This window comes from Rhododendron vialii, chromosome 11a (genome assembly GCF_030253575.1).
Source record: "Rhododendron vialii isolate Sample 1 chromosome 11a, ASM3025357v1".
Taxonomy (NCBI): Eukaryota; Viridiplantae; Streptophyta; class Magnoliopsida; order Ericales; family Ericaceae; genus Rhododendron; species Rhododendron vialii.
Window position 1 is genome coordinate 33,499,103 of NC_080567.1, and position 22,239 is coordinate 33,521,341.

The following is a 22,239-nucleotide window of genomic DNA, read 5'->3' on the forward strand; positions in this document are numbered from 1 at the left end:
AGTGTGTGAACCTTCATTCCCCCTACTGGACCTGGTGAACCCCTGTGATCCTTCGGATATTTCGGCCCCATACAGATAGGGTGGAATTTCATCCAGCACACCCTCCACATTTTCTGCAGTTCAAGGCAACTTCACAGCAGAATCTGGTGTCGCTGCTTCTTTTGCAACTGAATAACAAACAGAGTTCATTACGAAATTTGAATAAAAATGCCATAAAGTACCATCAACTACCGCATAATGAAGAACAAAAATTACATTTGAAATCTTTCCAGGACTCAAACGCTTCTATTTGTCTCAAGACGGAACATGATATCTATCTTAAGAGAAATAGATTTGCCAATTCACTCGTATATCAAGAATTCCATAAAACGAATGCAACCCAAGCACAAAAAGACATAACCAAGGACGGACACAGGATTTGGTGTTAAAGGCGGTAAATGTACATACAACCAATACAAATTGCAAAGAAAATGTAGTTAACGGAGCATTTTAAAATTAACAGAAAGAATTCTTACACGAGGATAAAAAATTCTTGCATCAATTCTCGTGTCTCAAAAATTTGGATACTGGTAGAACACTAATGTTAGACATATTGAATAAAGGACTTGGGGTGATTCCTGATTAGTCTTAAATTTGAAGGAAACCCATCTGAATTCACAAGGCTCAAATTGGCTGGTGGTTTTTCTCCTGGCAAGAAAAAACCAAAGCTTTCTACCTCATCCAGCTCCGTTATGAGAGATTCAGCAATGATCCACCAGATAATCAACAAGGGGCTTTTACACATCTAAATTCACATACAAGTACGTCTTCAAGAAATGAAAAATGATAGTTTTGGTTATAAAGACTGGCGATAATCACTAGAAACGCCATAAAAAAATCCAAGCACCGACAAAGAAAATTGACTTGAATTAAATTAGGTAACATGGAATGATGAAATCGATGGCCTAAATGTACTAATGTACAAGTCGATACCTGAAATGCGTGCCCAGATTCACTTCGAAGAGAATTGACAGCCGTTCGTGATTGAAGATGTAGTGAGATAAAATATGCATACACATATACATACATATATCTATAGAGAGATAGAGAGAGGGAGAGGGAGAGAGAGGGAGGGAGAGATACACGGGGCCGACGACTGTATATATATATATATAGAGAGAGAGATAAATGGGGCCGACGAGTGTTTAGCTTCTGGCGAGGGAGAAAGCGTCGAACATAGAAATCGCGTCTTTAACATATGAGTTTGAGAATGCGGAAAAACAACGTCACGATGTCGCACAGCTGGACATTTCGCGAAGGTTTATGAAAATGACGTCGGTCGGTATTCAAAGAGACTTCGCAGCTCCAAGCTGAGAAGTCCATTCAAACGAAGTTGCACCCTATAATTGGTAAATTGTGAACTCATCTGGGACTTATTCTGCGATCTAAAATTTTCAAGTTGTAGATCTTGTCAATAGAATAAACCATTCCAAAGTTCATGTTAATCTATCAGTGATTGGTACATAATCCGAGATGATTTATACAAATTTTTTTGTCTTAAAATAGAATTGGCAACACTTGATAAAATAACAAGCTCATAAACTCTCATTATAGGAACTGCAATGTGGAATTAGTCAAATTGTGATCTCATTCTGGATTCATTTCTTGATCCAAGCTGTTCAAGTTGTAGAGATTGTCAAGAAGATCATGTTAATCGAATGCCAATTGATACCTGATCGGAGGTGGTCGGTGTAATTTTTTTTTTTGGAAAATAGAACTGGCTCCACTGGTTCGAACTACGGAAGAAATTCACTCCGTTTTCATCATGCTCCGGTACCGGTATATATATGTTCACAGAGGAGAATTCGTCGAAGAGTTTTTGGCCTCTTCGTTTCAGCCTCCCTTGTAATTTTCCCTCCACCAAAACCCAAAAACATTCAAGCCAGATTGAATCACAGGCTTCTATTCCACAACCTCAACTTGTAGATTGAAAAGGGGCCGTTTTTATTGCTGTCATTTGGAGATGAAGAGAGGATACGAGGAGTCTTCATCGTCGGCCTCTCTCGGACCGCCTCAATCCAAATTCAGACACCATCCAGATGGTATATTATTTCTCGATTTGTCATCTACAGTCCAATTTTTTTTATTTTATTTTATCGAATGATTATTGATTTGAGGGTTTTAGGAGACGTATTATTTGATAATTTTGGTTTTAGGAGACGTATTATTATTTGCAAGGCAGAATTTTTTTATGCTGTTTCCCGACTATATTGTTGAGTATATACACGCTTACACCAGTCTGCTATGAAACAAGTGAAGAAGTGTAAGATACATCGGGTGTTGTGTATAGCAAGTATTTATTACCTAGACTTCACATCACGCCTCCGATTCCCGTGAGCTGACCGGGTTGAAACCCGAGTAGTCAATGAAGTGCGGCCCAAATTGAATCAGGCTTTAGGAAGCACAAGATAGTGTTATCTGAGATTGATTGCCGTCCGTTTGGATGTTAAGAATAAAGCAGAAGGAACTGAAAGAAAGTTTGAATCTCAACTATGTTCAGGGTTTCCACTTTGGGGAAGCTTTTATGAAAGAGTGATTTAAAATTTAAGCTAAGGTGGAGAATTGACGTTCTATTATCATGCTACTACATTTTCTTAGCAGGCAAACAGAGTTGTTGAATTTTCGTAATGAAATGTTTTTTGTGTGATGGTAAGGCGATTCACAGTTTTTGGAGGATGAGAGTACAAAGATATTTGCCAGGAAAGTGGCTGACCATTATAGTGCATGGACGAATCAAACTCGAGAACAGCGAGAAGCTAGTCCTATTGTTCATTTGAAGAAACTTAACAACTGGGTACTGCATACTATCTTGTGGTACACATTTTTCTCTTTGAAACCAATGGTAGATTGATTTATTATCTATTCAAGCTGTTCTATTTTCTGTTTCGGTAAACATATTAAAAGTGTCCGAATTCAACTGTATGCACACTGCAGAGACGAAGTTCTTGATCTTGCTCGTGGCAAGGTACCACAAGTCCCTTGCATTGCAGAAATCCTTGTTGATATTTAGCTACCTAGGTATTTTGTGCACGTATTTGAAATCATGTCCCTTGGACTTCTTAAACATTTGCTAGGGTGGAGATCTAAACATTTACTGTGGATAGTGAAGCTTGTTATGGTATTAAATTTAACCAAGCTGGACCTGTGCGCATTTCTTTGGGGTCCAGCATGGAGTGGAAAATACGAAATCTTTCCTTGGCCATGAATTACTTGCTACTTTTTCGTGTCTTCTCTCAGTGAGTTTTTAGCTGGCCGATTACTAGTAAAAAGAAAAAAAGCATATAGATGGACTTGTAATAACACCATCATCTTCGAAAAAGTTCACATTTGTGTTCAGGTAGATCCCACAAATAGAATTAGTTTTGATAACTTGTTTGCGGGAATACATTTTCTGTCGTCATTTTTTTGGGAAGTATTGAATGAGGTTTTGAACCAATCGTTTAGAGCAATTTTGCTCACAAATGAAAAATCATGTTCAACAATTGTGGACAGATAGAATATTGCCGTACACGCTACACTGGTGATGGAGAACATCATCAATGTCGTAAAAAGTTCACATTCCCTGCGCGTCTTATGTGTGGAGATTGTTATGAGGTAACTTTGTGCTACTTCGTGGGATGAATGGCCCAACTGAGTGTTTGGGATATTGATTAACAAAATTTTAAGGTTGAACTCTGGAAGTTGCTTGGCTGGTGAGCTTTTACCTCCAAAATTAGTGGCCTTATGAGCTGCTTTGCTTTATGGTGCTGAACCAGCACCTTAGTAATATGAAGGCCGGATTCCTCTTGGCGAAAGAGGAAGAGAGAATAATACAATCTCATTTATGATATTTTGTTCTGGTTATCAGATCTGTCTGGACAATGTTTTGGAAGAAGATGCCCCCTTTGATATGTAGTTGCCAGGTGAGCGATTCGTTTGTTGTTATGTACGATAAATTGATTTTTTTTAAAATTTTAAAATCTTCTATTGTTTGTTTCTTTTTGGGTTATACATTTGCTTTTACTTTAGGAATAATTCCAGGAAATGATCTCTCTGCAAACAATTTGACAAATCAGATTCCTTGTTTGCTTGTGATTGGAAATTAATGCCATATCTATAGTCAATTATGCAAGTTCTGCATTTTGTTTTCTTAGTTTTTGAGTTTAATGGATTATCGATGGTTAATTGGCCTCCAGTAGATTTTATGGAAAATTGGAATTTTGTAGTTTGCCATGCATTACTCCTGGTCTACTGAGGCGCGTGCACGTCGGGCCTTGGCCAATGTATCAGCATTGCTTCGTCCAGGAGGCATATTTATAGGAACTATTCCTGATGCCAATGTTATCATCAATAAACTAAGAGGTGTTTTTTTGTTCTGGTTTTCTCTTTTTCCTTCCAGTATTTACTGCAATGAAAAAGAGTCTAAATCTTTGAGTGGTGGTATATATGGTGAATTGTTGGCAGTTGCTCTCTGCAGCTAGTCTTAATGTAGTCACTCCTTTTTTGCTCTAAGGCCTTTCAATGAGCACCCTAAGAGAGCCCTGAAAGGCCTTAGAGTAAAAAATTCATTACGACCATCTAGGATAAAATGATCAAAAAAATAAGATCTTCGCACCGGTTCAACCGGATTGAAAATTGGAGCACTTAAGTTTTTAATCATATTGTTCCAGAAGTTTCATTAACGGTGTTAACGATTTTACCAATTTGGAACGTAAAACAAACTACAGGGACGAAATTAAGACAATTGAAACTAGATGGACGAAATTGAGACAACCATAAAACTAGAGGGACGGCTACGAAAATTTGCCCAAAAATGTTTATAGGTTAGAAGAAATGATAATTTCACCCTCAACCGGTCCAAAAACAAATCAATAAAGAGGGATGGGTATGCAGGCTTGAGTTGGTATGGGTATGCAGGTTTGGATAAGGTCCAGCTACTAATAGCAAATGGTCGGCGATTAAGATTTAAAATTTGTGTATGCTGTGTTTTGAGATTGGGGTGAAAGTTAGTTTGGGGAGCTGTAGTTAACGTTTCTACAGTTGGATGCTTGATGGTAATGCTGTTTGATGCTGGTATAGAAGAAGTGTCACTCATATTTTCTATTTTTGTGACTGGATGCTGCATTATGACGTTGATGTACTTTTCAATAGTGTTGTTTTCCAGAAGTGTTTCTAGGTGGTCGTTCATTTTATGGTTAGCTTGCTTGAAGAGGTTAGCTACAAAGGAGAGACTTTTTAGATGGGGGATGACGATTGATCCTGGTTGTGTGTTGTGCTATCAAAGTGATGAAACGTTGCAACACCTGTTCTTTGAATGTAGCTATTATAGCAGCATTTGGAAGGTTATCCTTAACAGATTCCAGATTCAGAGAAATCTAGAGGTGTGGGATAGTGTGAAATTAAGTGAGCTATTGACATTGTAAGGGTACGAGCTTCAGTTCCTTTTTGTTCAAACTAGTCTTGGCGGTTGGGGCCTACCATCTATGGGTGGAAAGGAACTCTTGAGTTTTTGTTGGTAGAAGCAGAAGGGCAGATCCAGTGTTGGCTTGTATTGAGGATAACGTCAGACTTAGTATGTGTACTTGGGTGCATTTCCCCCACACCCTCGAGAACCAAAGACTATGCAGTCTCTGGAATATTTCAAGCAAAGTTCTTGGTACTTAATTTTGTAGTTTTATTGGTAGATTGTAGTGAGGAGTTTCCTTTGTAAAGATTTTGTACAGTGGGTTGATCTCCCTTGTTTTTGTGTTGTTTGGTATAAAATGCGCAACTCCCCCAAAAAAAAAAAAAAACTCTTCACCATCCTTTAAAGATTTCCCCAAGTCAATCACTTGGGATGTCCATTTCAGAGCAGGAGGCCCCCTTCCACGATCAAGATTCACATGGGAACCAAACCACACCGCTCTCGCCCACAAACAATCAAAAAGCAAATGTTCAATCGATTCTGAAGCTCCATTACAAACTAGGCATAGAGCCGACCGCCCACAACCTCATCTAGAAGATTTTCTGTTGTTGCTAGGATTTTTTTACACGCCTTCGATCATAACTTCTCAATTAGTGACATGCAATAAAAAAGCAAATGAAATAATGGATGGTGAATATTTCCTGAATCCTATAGCACATGAATTGCATGCATGTAGTCCATCAATTTCCACATTTGGGTTGAGGATTCCACTATCTCATTCTCAAAAATGAATAGGAATCGAGTGAAGAAGAAATATTGAACAACAATAGAGGTAACAATGAGTTGTTCAAATACTTTTTCTAGTTATGAATTATAGCTTTTAATTTTTGTATGTCATTTTTGCTAACCTCAACTCACTAGGTAGAGGATAATCTAGACATAATTACAAAAAATTTAGATGTATTAGGTGTGTCTAGCTTGTGGGGTTGTTCTTGAGATGAAAAGAACAATAAGTTAGATATGTTTCTTAACTATTGAGATATTTTAGGATGTTTTGAGATCATTACAGTTGGCCACCACTATCGTAGAGTGGAAGTGTGGTGGTGAAGTGATGGTGGTCAAGTGATCATGGTGGTGGAAAGAATGTGCTACGGCAACATTGTTGGTGGCGGAGGGGCGGTAGTGCTCCCATTATCTTTTCAGTGGTCTGTTTTCTACCAATATTTCATAAACTAAAACTTCATTATTTTTATGGCTGGAATCTACTATCTTTTAGTACTTTAAAAACCCTCTTTTTCGATATATAACAGGTCTTTATACATTTTAAAATGAAGGTGATGCAAGTGTTAATTAGAGGAACGATTTACTTTTCGACTCACTAAGGGTAAAATAGTCATATCATTTGGTATGCAAACAATATTGGATCCGAATACTAGGGTTAAAAAGTAGACTCAACAAGCTTTCTAACGGTTCAAACTTTGCGAAAATCAGAGTTCGGAAGTGTTCGGGAGAAGCCCACAAAATTTGACAAATTTCTGATCTTCAAAGCGCCTGAGGCGCATCTTATTGCGCTCGGGGCGCATGAAATGGTGACTAGGCGCAGCTTCCTCAAACTCCATAATTTGTCGAACTTTCCAGTCTTGCTCCGGACACTCTTGAACTCCAATTTTCGCAAGGTTTGAACTGTTAGAAAGTTTGTTAAGTTATATTCTAACCCAAGTAGTTTTTGATCCAATGTTATTTGTACAGAAAAAGATGTGACTATTTTACATTCAGTGAGAAAAAATAAATCATTCTGTAAAACGTTTGTATCTCCTTTATTTTAAATCAGACCAAAACCTATTTTATATCGATAAAGAGGGGATTCGATGTATTAAAAGATGGTTGTATCGAAGCATAAAAATAGTAGATTTTAGTTTATAAAAAATTGGTCGAAAGTAGACTAATTCAGAGATTGTCGAAGCCACTGAGCTAAAACAAATTTTCTCGCCTCTCAACTTATTCTAAGTTGGGTTCGATACTTCCATTCCAGTTCTAGGATACTCTTTTATTTCTTAAGAGTTCTAGAGAATTCATAAGGCTTTCCACAATTCATCGAAGCACATAAAAACTGCTTAATCATCGGGATAATCCTAAGAAGTACGCTTGACAGGGCTTGTTCATTTAAAACCCCAAATTTTGGTGTCCATACCACCACTGTTTCGCGGGCATGACTCTTGGGAAAATGTTTTTGGAGTTCTATAAATAATGGAGGACCATCCACATTGGTTTTAATGCATTTTAAGTTCTCTATTCTCTATCTCCTTTATTTTATACGGGCAATTCAATTCATACTTGGCATCCATGTTTTCCACCGATTGTGTAACATAGAGACAAACTGTAAGATTTTTGAGTTGTATCTTTCAATTGTATTCAACCATTAGGACTTATACGAAAGGAAGCAAATATGGCTGTGGGACAGATGTCGTTGTTAGCTCTCATCCATCTCACAGACTATTTCTCCCTACTATACCTGTCTAAGTAGTGTCTTTGATTATTTGAGTTCATGATTTTAGTGTTTATTACCATTTCTGATTGGGAGTGTTTTATGATTATGATGGAATAAATCTCCAACAATCTGAAGCCATTCGATTCCTTTATTAAGAAGAGTCTCTGATACGTATAACAAAAATGGAGAAATGGTTCTAAACATATTCTGTGGACTTGATGAAGTTCTAGTAGTATTACTTTGTTATGTATCTTGATATTTTGCGACATTATGTTTAACAAATGGCAAAAAAAAAAGGAGAAGAAAATACATCCTCATTGAATTGAAATTCTCGAAAAGGAGGACATGAATCAAAAACAACTAAGCCTAGACTAGCATTAAAGTTTGCTTTTGAGAGAGAGCGTATCCATTAGTTTCCCTTTTTTTTTTTAAATCCGCCGATCATGCCTTAAAGTCTACAAAAAAGAGCTATCAAAGCTTAAAAAAGACAAAGCTGAACAAGGAGGATTAGCCTAGCCCACCAGTCAAGAGGAATCTTGCTCGTCTTTGCCAAGGAGGCCACCTCCTGTGCCACCCGATTCACCGATCTTCTAACCAAGTCGATAGAAATCCCCTGCTCTTGAGCCAAATCTCTGATATCCATAATTATAGCTGCTATATCCCATCGTGGAACTGATTCATAAACGCTAAGCATAATCGCCTGCTTGTTATCTGATTCTATCACCTCTTGGTTGATCCCCATTGTTTTAACAAGTAAACACGCTTGCCTGATTGCCAAAGCCTCACCCTTGAAAAACTTGAGGCAAACTTCTCCTGCTTGGTTAATCCATCCACTAGCTTCCCCTCATGGTTCCTCACCAGTTGAAGTAATTTGGGTTATTTCCCCTATTGGCCAATACAATACTAAGCAAGCATACTTGGGAGGCTCTTAGGCACAGAGGAGGGACAGTTCACTGGGCTTCAATAGTGTGCTTTTCCAGAAGTGTTTCAAGGTGGTCGTTCATTTTATGGTTAGCTTTCTTGAAGAGGTTAGCTACAAAGGAGAGACTTTGTAGATGGGGGATGACGATTGATCATGGTTGTGTGTTGTGCTCTCAAAGTGATGAAATATTTCAACACTTGTTCTTTGAATATAGCTATTCCAGAAGCATTTGGAAGGTTATCCTTAACAGATTCAAGATTTTGAGAAATCCGGAGGTGTGGGATAGTGTGAAATTAAGTGGGCTATTGATCATTGTAATTGTACGAGCTTCAGTTCTTTTTTGTTCAATCTAGTATTGGCGAATGGCGTCTAGCATCTATGGATGGAAAGGAACTCTCGAGTTTTTACTGGTAGAAACAAAAGGGCTGATGCAGTGCTGGCTTGTACTGAGGAAATGTCAGACTTCGTGTGTGTACTTGGGAGCATTTCCCCGAATCCCTTGAGAACCAAAGACTAAGCAGTCTCTGGAATATTTCAACCAAATTTCTTGGTACTTAATTTTGTAGTTTTTTTGGTAGATTGTAGTGAGGAGTTTCCTTTGTAAAGATTTTGTTTAGTGGGTTGATCTCCCCTTGTTTTTGTGTTGTTTGGTATAAAATGCGCAACTTCCCAAAAAAAAAAAAACTCTTACAATCCTTTATAGATTTCCCCAAGGCAATCACTTGGGATGCCCATTTAAGAGCAGGAGGCCCCCTTCCATGATAAAGATTCACATGGGAACCAAACCACTCCGCTCGTGCCCACAAACAATCAAAAAGCAAATGTTCAATCGATTTTGAAGCTCCATTACAAACTAGGCACAAAGCCGACCGCCCACAACCTCTTCAAAAAAGATTTTCTTTTGTTACTAGGATTTTTTTACACACCTTCGATCATAACTTCTCAAGTAGTGACATGCAATAAAAAAGCAAATGAAATAATGGAGGGTGAATATTTCCCGAATCCTATAGCACATGAATTGCATGAATGTAGTCCATCAATTTCCACATTCGGGTTGTGGATTCCACTATCTCATGCTAAAAATATAATAGGAATCGAGTGAAGAAGAAACCAACAACAATAGAGGCAACAATGACTTGTTCAAATGCTTTTTTTGGTTATGCATTATAGCTTTTAATTTATGCACATCATTTTTGCTAACCTCAACTCACTAGGTGGTGGATAATCTATACTTAATAACAAAAAAATTAGGTGTATTATGTGTGTCTAGCTTGTGGGGTTGTTTCTTGGGATTAAAAGAACAAGAAGTTAGATACGTTTCTTAACTATTGACATATTTTAGGATGTTTTGAGATCATCACAGTTGGCCACCATTATCGCAGAGTGGAAGTGTGGTGGTAGAGGTGGTGAAGTGATGGTGGTGTAGGTGGTCAAGTGATCATGGTGGTGGAAGGATTGTGCTACGGCAACATTATTGGTGGTGGAGGGGTGGTCGTGCACCATGATCTTTTTAGCGGTCTGTTTTTTGCCAATTTTTCATAAACTAAAACTTAATTATTTTTGTGGCTGAATTCTACTATCTTGTAGTACTTTGAAAACCCTCTTTATCGATATATAACAGGTCTTCATCCATTTTAAAATGAAGGTGATGCCAGCATTAATTACTGGAACGATTATTTTTCGACTCACTTAGGGTAAAATAGTCATACCATTTGGTATACATACAATATTGGATCTGAACTACTTGGGTTAAAAAGTAGAATCAACAAGCTTTCTAACGGTTCAAACTTTGCGAAAATCGGAGTTCGGAAGTGTTCCGGAGAAGCCCGCAAAATTTGACAAATTTATGATCTTCAATGCGCCTGAGTCGCATCATATTGCGCCCGGGGCGCACGAAATGGAGCCTAGGCGCAGCTCCCTCAAACTCCATAATTTTCCAAACTTTCTAGTCTTGCTCCGGACACTCTCGAATTCCAATTTTCGCAAGGTTTGAACCGTTAGAAAGCTTGATAAGTCTATTTTCTGACACAAATAGTTTTGATCCAAACACATTTTTACCTTAAAAGATGTGACTATTTTACCTTCAGTGACTAAAAAAATAAATCATTCTCTGTAAAATATTTGTATCTCTTTAATTTTAAACCAAACCGAAACCTATTTTAGATCGATAAAGAGGGAATTCGACGTATTAAAATATGGTTGTATCGAACCATAAAAATAATGGATTTTAGTTTATAAAAAGTTAGTCGAAAGTAGACTAATTCGAAGATTGTCAGAGCCACTGAGGCTAAAACAAATTTTAACGCCTCTCAACTCATTATAAGTTGCATTTGATACTTCCATTCCAGCTCTAGGGTACTCTTTTATTTCTTAAGAGTCTAGAGAATTCATAAGGCTTTCCACAATTCATCGAAGCACATAAAAACTGTTTAATCATTAGGATATTCCGAAAAAGTACGCTAGACAGAGGTTATACATTTAAAACCCCAAATTTTGGTGTCCATACCACCACTATTTTGCAGGCATGACTCTAGGGAAAATGTTTTTGGAGTTCTTGAAATAATAGAGGACCATCCACAATGGTTTTAATGCATTTTAAATTCTCTCTTCTCTATCTGCTTTATTTTATACGAGCAATTCAACTCATACTTGGCATCCATATTTTCCACCGATAGTGTAACGTAGAGACAACTGCATGTGAGATTTGTGAATTGTATCTTGCAATTTGATATAGCCGTTAGAACTTATACGAAAGGAAGGAAATATGGCTGTACGACAGATGTAGTGCCTAGCTCTCATCCATCTCAATTTTGAAGTTTTTTTTGTTAGATTGTAGTGAGGAGTTTCCTTTGTAAAGATTTTGTACAGTGGTTGATCTCTCGTTGTTTTTGTGTTGGTTGGTATAAAATGCACAACTTTCCAAAAAAATAAAATAAAACTCTTTACTATCCTTTACAAATTTCCCCTGGGCAATCACTTGGGATGTCCATTTAAGGGTAGGAGGCCCCCTTCAACGATCAAGATTCACATGGGAACCAAACCACACCGCTCTCGCCCACAAACAATCAAAAAGCAAATGATCAAACGATTTTGAAGCATCATTTCAAGCTAGGCACAAAGCCAACTGCCCACAACCTCTTCTAAAAAGTTTTTCTTTTGTTACCCGGATTTTTTTTACAAACCTTCGATCATAACTTCTCAAGTAGTAACATGCAATAAAAAAGTAAATGAAATAATGGATGTTGAATATTTCTTGAATCCTATTGCATGCATGTAGTCCATCATTTTCCACATTTGGGTTGTGGATTCCACTACCTCAAGCTCAAAAAAGAATAGGAATCGAGGGAATAAGAAATGAACAACAATAGATGCAACAATGAGCTATTCAAATGCTTTTTCCGGTTATGCATTATATCTTTTAATTTATGTATATCATTTTTGCTAACCTCAACTCACTAGGTAGTGGATAATCTAGACTTAATAACAAAAAAATTAGATGTATTAGGTGTGTCTAGCTTGTGGGGTTGTTTCTTGAGATGAAAAGAACAAGAAGTTAGATATACGTTTCTTAACTATTGAGATATTTTAGGATGTTTTGAGATCATTACAGTTGGCCACCACTATCGCAGAGTGGAAGTGTTGTGGTAGAGGTGGTGAAGTGATGGTGGTGTAGCTGGTCAAGTGATCATGGTGGTGGAAGGATTGTGCTACGGCAACATTGTTGGTGGTGGAGGGGCGGTAGTGCTCCCTGATCCTTTTAGTGGTCTGTTTTCTACCAATTTTTCATAAACTAAAACTTCATTATTTTTATGGCTGAATTCTACTATCTTTCTGTACTTTGAAAACCCTCTTTATGGATATATAACAGGTCATTATCCATTTTAAAATGAAGGTGATGCCAGCATTAATTACCGGAACGATTATTTTTCGACTCACTAAGGGTAAAATAGTCATATCATTTGGTATACAAACAATATTGGATCCTAACTACTTGGGTTAAAAAGTAGACTCAACAAGCTTTCTAACGGTTCAATCTTTGTGAAAATCGGAGTTCGGAAGTGATCGGGAGAAGCCCGCAAAATTTGACAAATTTCTGCTCTTCAATGCGCCTGAGGAGCATCTCTTTGCACCTGGGGCGCACGAAATGGCGCCCAGGCGCATCTCCCTCGAACTCCAAAATTTCTCAAACTTTCCAATCTTGCTCCAGACACTCTCGAACTCCGATTTTCGCAAGGTTTGAACCGTTAGAAAGCTTGTTAAATCTATTTTCTAACCCAAATAGTTTTGATCCAATGTTTTTTTTACCTAAAAAATTGTGACTATTTTACCTTCAGTGACTAAAAAAATAAATCATTCTCTGTAAAACATTTGTATCCACTTTATTTTAAACCAGACCGAAACCTATTTTAGATCGATAAAGAGGGTATTCGACGTATTAAAATATGGTTGTATCGAACCATAAAAGTAATAGATTTTAGTTTATAAAAAGTTAGTCGAAAGTAGACTAATTCAAAGATTGCCGGAGCCACAGAGGCTAAATTTTTTTTTCACGCCTCTCAACTCATTCTAATTTGCATTCGATACTTCCATTCCTGCTCTAGGGTACTCTTTTATTTCTTAAGAGTCTAGAGAATTCATAAGGCTTTCCACAATTCATCGAAGCACATAAAAATTGCTTAATCATCGGGATAATCCACAGAAGTACGCTTCACAGGACTTGTACATTTAAAACCCCAAATTTTGGTGTCCATACCACCACTGTTTTGCGGGCGTGACTCTTGGGAAAATGTTTTTGGATTTCAATAAAAAATAGAGGACCATCAACATTGGTTTTAATGCATTTTAAGTTCTCTCTTCTCTATCTCCTTTATTTTATACGGGCAATTCAATTCAAACTTGGCATCCATGTTTTCCACCGATAGTGTAATGTAGAGACAAACTATAAGATTTGTGAGTTGTTTTTTTCAATTGTATTCAGCCGTTAGAACTTATACGAAAGGAAGCAAATATGGCTGTAGGACAGATGTAGTGCCTAGCTCTCATCCATCTCAATTTTGTAGTTTTTTGGGCAGATTGTAGTGAGGAGTTTCCTTTGTAAATATTTTGTACAGTGGGTTGATCTCTCATTGTTTTTGTGTTGGTTGGTATAAAATGCGCAACTTCCCAAAAAAAAAAAAACTCTTTACTATCCCTTACAGATTTCCCCTAGGCAATCACTTGGGATGTCCATTTAAGGGTAGGAGGCCCCCTTCAACGATCAAGATTCACAAGGGAACCAAACCACACCGCTCTTGCCCACAAACAATGAAAAAGAAAATGCTCTATCAATTCTGAAGCTCCATTACAGACTAGGCACAAAGCCGACCGCCCACAACCTCTTCTAAAAAGATTTTCTATTTTTACCCGGATTTTTTTACCTACCTTCGATCATAACTTCTCAAGTAGTAACATGCAATAAAAAAGCAAATGAAATAATGGATGGTGAATATTTCCTGAATCCTATAGCACATGAGTTGCATACATGTAGTCCATCAATTTCCACATTTGGGTTGTGGATTCCACCATCTCATGCTAAAAAAAGAATAGGAATCGAGTGAAGAAGAAATGAACAACAATAGATGCAACAATGAGCTGTTCAAATGCTTTTTCTGGTTATGTATTATAGCTTTTGATTTATGTATATCATTTTTGCTAACCTCAACTCATTAGGTAGTGGATAATCCAAACTTAATAACAAAAAAATTAGATGTATTATGTGTGTCTAGCTTGTGGGGCTGTTTCTTGGGATCAATAGAACAAGAAGATACGTTTCCTAACTATTGAGATATTTTAGGATGTTTTGAGATCATCACAGTTGGCCACCATTATCGCAGAGTGGAAGTGTGGTGGTAGAGGTGGTGAAGTGATGGTGGTGTAGGTGGTCAAGTGATCATGGTGGTGGAAGGATTGTGCTACGGCAACATTGTTGGTGGCGGAGGGGCGGTAGTGCTCCCATGATCCTTTTAGTGATCTGTTTTCTACCAACTTTTCATAAACTAAAACTTCATTATTTTTATGGCTGAATTCTACTATCTTTTAGTACTTTGAAAACCTTCTTTATCGATATATAACAGGTCATTATCCTTTTTAAAATGAAGGTGATGCCAGCATTAATTGCCGGAACGATTATTTTTCGACTCACTAAGGGTAAAATAGTCATATCATTTGGTATACAAACAATATTGGATCCGAACTACTTGGGTTAAAAATTAGACTCAACAGGCTTTCTAACGGTTCAAACTTTGCAAAAATCGGAGTTTGGAAGTGTTCGAGAGAAGCTCGCAAAATTTGACAAATTTCTGCTCTTTAATGCGCCTGAGGCGCATCTCATTGCGCCTTGGGCGCACGAAATGGCGCCCAGGCGCATCCCCCCCGAACTCCATAATTTCTCTAACTTTCTAGTCTTGCTCCGGACACTCTCGAACTCCGATTTTCGCAAGGTTTGAACAGTTAGAAAGCTTGTTAGGTGGGCTATTGATCATTGTAATGGTACAAGCTTCTGTTCTTTTTTGTTCAAGCTTGTCTTGGCGGTTGGGGTCTACCATCTATGGATGGAACGGAACTCTCAAGTTTTTTGATGGGAGAAGATGAAGGGCTGATGCAGTGCTGGCTTGTATTGAGGATAATGTCAGACTCCGTGTGTGTACTTGGGAGCATTTCCCCCACTCCCTTGAGAACCAATGACTATGTTGTCTCTGGAATATTTCAAGCAAAGTTCTTGCTACTTAATTTTGTACTCCCTCCATCCCCTATTTAGAGTCCAGTATTTCATTTTGGGCTGTCCCTTAATAAGTGTCCATTTTGTAATGATGATGGGTAAGTAGGAAAAGTGAAGGAAAAAGTTGATGTTAAAGAAATAATGATGATGTCTTTTTAATAAGTTGGAGTTACGAAGCAGGACACTTAAAAAGGGACGGAGGGAGTAGTTTTTTTGGCAGATAGTAGTGAGGAGTTTCCTTTGTAAAGATTTTGTATAGTGCGTTGATCTCCCCTTATTTCTGTGTTGGTTGGTATAAAATGCGCAATTTTCCCCCTCCCCCCACCCCCAAAAAAAAAAACAAAAACAAAAACTCTTTACTATCCTTTATAGATTTCCCCTAATATTCGGTCTTATGTTGCAGATGGATCCGGTTTGGTATTTGGAAACTTCTGGACAATTTCTGTTGCAGGTGTGTGTCTGTGTGCTCGAGTGTGTACACTCGCAGTGCTTAGTGAGCGCCTATGTGTGGATGCTATTCAAAAATTACTTATGGTATTGATGTTGCCGGTGCCACCAAGGAGGAAACAAGTGATCAAGTGCTATGGAGCTGTAGTACAGGGGTTCACAGGTTGTGTTGAGTGATGCTGCGACAGATAATATCTCTGCTTCTTCGGTACATCAGTGGCCATTTCTCAGTGCTGCTGTTGGGTGGCGATTACTGCAGATGAGGTTCAATTTGTTGGTGATGGCTTTATAGGGTACTTAATCAGTCTGTGTTTGCAGTGATAATGTAGCACCTGAATTTTTTTACGGTTTCTTAATCTATGGAAGAAACCTTTTTCTACTCCTCTAGAATGATAAAACTTGGCGCGGTGCCCATTGCTCAAAGAAAAACATGGCATGAACTAGCTTAAGTAACCCATATTGAGTAACCTGTTGAGATTCACTCTCTTAAGTAACCCATATTCTAATTTCAACTTCAAAGAGAGTATTCTGATTACTGGAGAACAAGAGGCAACAGGATTGATCGAGAAAGACCTCTTCTTGTTATAACAAGATCGTGATTGGATCCAGGCATGTTTAGTGAAGTGAATACTATTGTTTTTTACAAATAATCAACATGTAAATGGATGTGAATAGGCCAATGCAGCTTGGTCCGGAAGGGACTGAAATTTGAACGTTAACCCTCAAAGTTCACAGTCAGTTAGGTAATGGGAAAATTATGATTGGCTGGTTCATTTGGAAGGAAACAAAAGATACAGTCTTTCAACCATGAGCCTGGGGATCCCATCCGGGTCATCCAGAGAGCTTCTTCAACTAGATTGGACTTCTTATCAACTCCAGATGCTGTCCATCAATCCAATTCTTCTTTGAACAGCTTGGAATTTCATCTCGTTGGACCACTCCTTGGATGGGTGGTTTTGAAAAAGTAAATGGGTTAAAAAGTAGATTCAACTAGCTTTCTAACGGTTCGAACCACGTGCAAATCCGAGTTCGGGAGTGACCGGAGCAAGCCCGCAAAGTTTCGCTTGTGGTGAAATTTCAAGGATTCGCCCGAGGCGCATGGAATTGCGCCCGAGGAGCATGAAATTGCGCGCACTAAAAAGCTGAACAATAAGTAAAATTTCGCGGGCTCACCACAAACACTCCCGAATTCCGATTTGTGCATGGTTTAAACCGTTGAAAAGCTTATTGAGCCTAATTTATAACCCAAGTGGTTTGCATCAAAAATTGTTTATAGATTAGAAGACATGACAAATTTACCCCCAACAGGTCGAAAAACAAATCATTTCTGGAAACACCTCGCATCACCCTCATTTTAAATCAGATCAAAATAGGTAAGGTTGAGGTTTGGTGGCAAAGGTGGTGGTGGATAGATAGTGAGGTGGTAATGGTGGTCAAGTGATAGCAGTCTAGGAGGTGAAGTGATGGTGGTGTAGGGGTGTGGTGGTTGCAATGGTGGTGGAGGGGAGGTAGTACTTCCACAATCTTTGTAATGGACGGGTTTTCTACCTACTTTTCATAAACAAAATTATGCTCTTTGTATGGTTAGATTCCAATTTCTCAAAATACTTGGAAAAACCTTTTTATTGATATATAACAGATCTCCGTTTGATTGAAAATGAGCATGTTGCGAGTGTTTACCCAAATAATTTATATTTTAACCCATTGAGGATAAAATAGTCATATCATTTGACGTACAAATAACTTTTCATCCAAACTAATTGGGTTAAAAAGTAAATTCAACAAACTTTCTAACGGTTCAAACCATGCTCAAATATGAGTTTGGGAGTGATCGGGGCAAGCCCGCAAAGTTTGGCATGTGGTGAAATTTCAAGGATGAGCCCGGGGCGCATTGAATTGCACCTGAGGCGCCCTAAAAAGTTGCACAATAAGTCAAACTTCGCAGGCTCGCCAAAAACACTCCCGAACTCCAATTTGTACATATTTCGAACCGTTGAAAAGTTTGTTGAGCCTACTTTATAACCCAAGTGGTTTGCATAAAAAATTATTTATGGATTAAAAGACACAACAATTTTACCCTCAACAGGTCGAAAAACAAAAACGAATCATTTTTGGAGCAATCCAACTAGATTGGACTTCTTATTGACTCCAGATGCTGGCCATCAATCCAATTCTTCTTCTTTGAAACAGCTTGGAAGTTCATCTAGTTGGACCACTCCTAAGAAGGGGTGGTTTAAGATCAACCGTGATGCATCTTTAAGAGCGATTTTTTGCATGATTAGAGCTTTGCGAAGAAACCCATGTCTCTTCAAATTTGCAGGTGCTAAGGCAATGAACTTATCAAGCATTGAGGTTCAAGGAGACAACAGAATATGCGAGGGGTTATGCCACCACCTCGGCTAAGCAATGCAATCAAATTTAAGTTAACTAACTAAATTAACTACTCTAAACTAACTAAGAACTAACTTGATATTTAGCCTGGCTTCGTTACACCTCAGGTTTAGTATAACCAAGTTAGAGGTATCCACCAAACTAAATACAAACTACTAAACCATAAACTACTAAACTACTACTACTACTATTAAATGAAAGCGGGATACTTACAGTGGTTTGTCGAACCTCCAAGAAAGCCATAATAAGAAATCATTGGCAACGGCGCCAAAAATGCTTCGTTCGCTCTGATATAAGAGATAACGCCCCAAGCGTAGGGCCTAATACGTCAGTTGAAGCATGATAATCCGGAAATCCGGGATCGTACCCAAGGGAATAATTAATACGGCTTTGCTGGATTTGTAGATGCAAGCAAGGGCTTTCGGCTTTTAGACAGCTAACTTGGTTTTACGTGCGTAGTGGAAATTAAAAGGGGCTAAATTGAAAAGTTAATAAACTAAGATAAAAGACAGGTTAGGTCTAGGAATTACTAACACTCACGACTCAAGTTAAAATTGCATTTCTTACCCAAATACGCAATTCAGGATACACAATTAAGGTTACCGAATCGGAAAATAGAATGGTTCGATCACCAAGTTAGCTGTAGAATTTATTTAGCAAATGCCTCGTGCGTCAGAGATCCAAGTATCATGTGTGGTAGGTAGGCAATGCTCCTACCTACACATGATCAAGGAGATTAACACCTTAGCGATTTAACAAATAAACCCGAACCCCACATCAATGATCGAAACCAAAAGGTTTAAACTTTATGGTGAAAAACGCAATTCTACATGAGCCATGAGGTGCTAATCACCCCATGACCTAACCTTGGAAAACTACTCACCCATATCTATTGAGATAGGAGCAAGTGAAAATCTACTTAACATAATGATATAACAAGACTTGAAATAAACTAGAGATTAAGATAGATTGGGAGTAAAGCAACAACTTTAATTAAAGCGACAATATCAAAAACTAACAACCAAAGGCAGAAATTAAAATATTCAAAGCTGAAAATGAAGAACACTCAAGAACAATGCAAAGAGATTCAAAATCTATTCTAGATCTAAAAGTTGTACTACTCAATCTATTCTACTTGTTTGTACAAAAATGATGACATGCATTTTATACTCCGGGGCTCCACGCGCAGAATATACTGCGAGATGCTCTGAAGATTCGCCCCTAAGGCCCTCGGCATCGATGGCAATGGGCTTAAGCTGCATTGCTAAGGTGGTCGGCATCGATGTAAGCTCATACATCCCATCGATGCCGAGGTAGGTAAGGAACTGGGGTGCTAAGGGGCTCGGCATCGATGTAAAGGATTATATCCCATAGATGCCGAGGCTGTTATCTCCAGCGATTGGCCTTCCTTGCCTCGCCTGATCTTGCCTTGCCTTGCCAATTTTGCTCTGCCTTGGCTGGGTAACTTCTGCCTTGGCTCTGCCTGAGCTGTTTTGCTTCTGCCTTGGCCTAAGTCATGCCTTAGCCTTAAAAATTCCTTTATTTGGCAATTCACCTACAAAACAGAACTAGAACACTCTACAAGCAAACATCGTTAACAATAACTAATTAGTACTTAAATTAAACTAAAACTAGACACTAGCGCACCGTACATTACATTCTCGGGTGCTTATCAGGTCTCCTTGTGGCTATACTTTCTTGTTGTTGCTGATCAAGCTGTTCCACTGGCTGCAAGCCTGTGTCAACACTCTCCAGCTCAATCTGTACGCTCTGTTGCTTGCTACTATTTTCCCCTGTCTCAGTTTTCTGAACATCTTGATGTGCCTTGACCATAAAAGCCTTATCAAATACCACATCCCTACTGAATACTACTTTCTTTGATTTTGGATCCCAAAGCTTGTATCCCTTAACCCCTTTCTCATATCCAAGAAAGATACATTGTTTGGACTTTGCATCAAGCTTTGACCTCTCATCACTGGGAATATGAACATAGGCTAGACACCCAAAGATCTTCAGGACTAAATAGTCTACCTCCTTTTCTGTCCACACCTCTTCTACTACCTTTCCACCCAGAGCAGTACTCGGCGGCCTATTGATAATGAAACATGCCATACTCACTGCCTCTGCCCAAAAAACCTTTGGAAGCCCTGCATTCAACCTAATACACAGTGCTCTTTCTGCTATGGTTCTGTTCATCCTTTTTGCCACCCCATTCTGTTGAGGTGTCTTTCGAATTGTAAAGTGTCACAGAATCCCATGCTCCTTACAAAACTTCAGAAAAGGCCCATTCTTAAACTCTTTTCCATTATCTGTTCTGAGGCACTTAATCTATTTCCCTGTCTGGTTTTCCATTTCAGCTTTCCACACCCTGAATTTCTCAAAAATTTCAGACTTGAGTCTCATGAAGTACACCCAGACTTTTCTCGAAAAATCATCAATAAAGGTCACAAAATACAGAGATCCTCCTTTAGAAGCTACCCTCACTGGCCCCCAAACGTCTGAATGTATGTAGTCAAGAATCCCTTTCGTTCTGTTCAAAGATTGCTTGAACTGCACTCTACACTGTTTTCCCAGAACACAAAACTTGCAAAAATCTAACTTGCACGATTTCACTCCTTTCAGCAGGTCCTTCTTATGTACTCTAGCATCCCACGTTCCCCCATATGTCCCAACCGCATATGCCACAAGAAAGTATCATCAGTATCCTCAATTGTGGTGGCAGTAGCAACTCCACCTACAACTGTACTTCCTATCAAACAATAGATATTACCAACAATCTTAGTACCCTTCATAATCACCAAAGCACCCTTCGTTACCTTCATGAATCCACCTCCTGTTTTATACTCAAAGCCATTAGAGTCTAAGGTTCCTAACGAAATCAAAATTTTCCTCAAATCTAGAACATGCCTAACATCACCTAAGGTTCTCACAACACCATCAAACATCCTGATCTTAATTGTGCCTATTCCAATGACTTGACATGATGCATCATTACCCATTCGAACATTACCACAATTTACTGACCTGTAGGTGTCAAACCATTCCCTGTTAGGCATCACACGAAACGAACATGTTGAATCCAGAATCCATGAGTCTGCCAGGTGATCCGAAGTTGCTGAAATCGAAAGCATATCACCATCATGTGATTCCTGCTCTACTATGTTTGTAGAGGTTGATGATCCAGCTTTACTTTCCATTCCATTTCCCTTATTCTTCTTCCTGTAACGACAGTCTTTCTTGAAGTCACTACAAGAAAATCATTCTATAGCAACGGTCGAAAGCGTTGCCAAAAAACCCAAAAACCGTTGGTAGAGACCCGTTTAGGCTATACCAATGGTTCGGCCAAACCGTTGCAATATATCCGTTGCTATAGAGGTATAGCAACGGTTTTGACGAGAGTTGGTACAAATTTTTTTTTACCAACGGTTTCATTAGCAACGGTTATAACCGTTGCTAAAGGCAATTTTCATTTTTTTAAAAACCAACCACTGTGTGACGTAAGCCTCCGCATGGCGCTGACGTGGCAGCCACATGTTGCCCGCGTGGCGCTGACGTGGCACCCGTGTGGCAGCCTACATTGCGCCCAAGCCCACGTGGCGCCCGCGTGGCGGGCGAAATATTCTTGCTCCTCCTGAGAATCGAACCTCCGACCTCGTGTGTGCGCGCGCGTGCGCGAACCAACTATGCTAGCCTATAACTTGTGAAAAATTATACACCTTTTAATATTTATACTATACTAACCGGTTTTTTTTAATTCTTTTTTTTTTAAATCCGGTTTCTACTAACGGTTAATGAAAACCGATGCTATAGAC

At 38.7% G+C, this 22,239-nt stretch overlaps 1 protein-coding gene across 1 annotated transcript; it reads left to right on the forward strand.

The window, feature by feature from the left end:
* The first annotated feature begins 1,730 nt into the window (after positions 1-1,730).
* LOC131307240 (mRNA cap guanine-N7 methyltransferase 1-like) lies at positions 1,731-2,905 on the forward strand. Its single transcript, XM_058333655.1, has 2 exons — positions 1,731-2,081; positions 2,694-2,905. The coding sequence occupies exons 1-2, from the start codon at positions 2,003-2,005 to the stop codon at positions 2,888-2,890; spliced, it is 276 nt and encodes a 91-aa protein (XP_058189638.1). The 5' UTR covers positions 1,731-2,002; the 3' UTR covers positions 2,891-2,905.
* Positions 2,906-22,239: the final 19,334 nt, after the last annotated feature.

Coding starts and splice junctions, on each gene's coding strand:
- LOC131307240 (XM_058333655.1), top strand. CDS start 2,003: ATGAAGAGAGGATACGAGGAGTCTTCATCGTCGGCCTCTCTCGGACCG. Junction 2,082..2,693: donor ATTCAGACACCATCCAGATG/GTATATTATTTC, acceptor TGTGATGGTAAG/GCGATTCACAGTTTTTGGAG.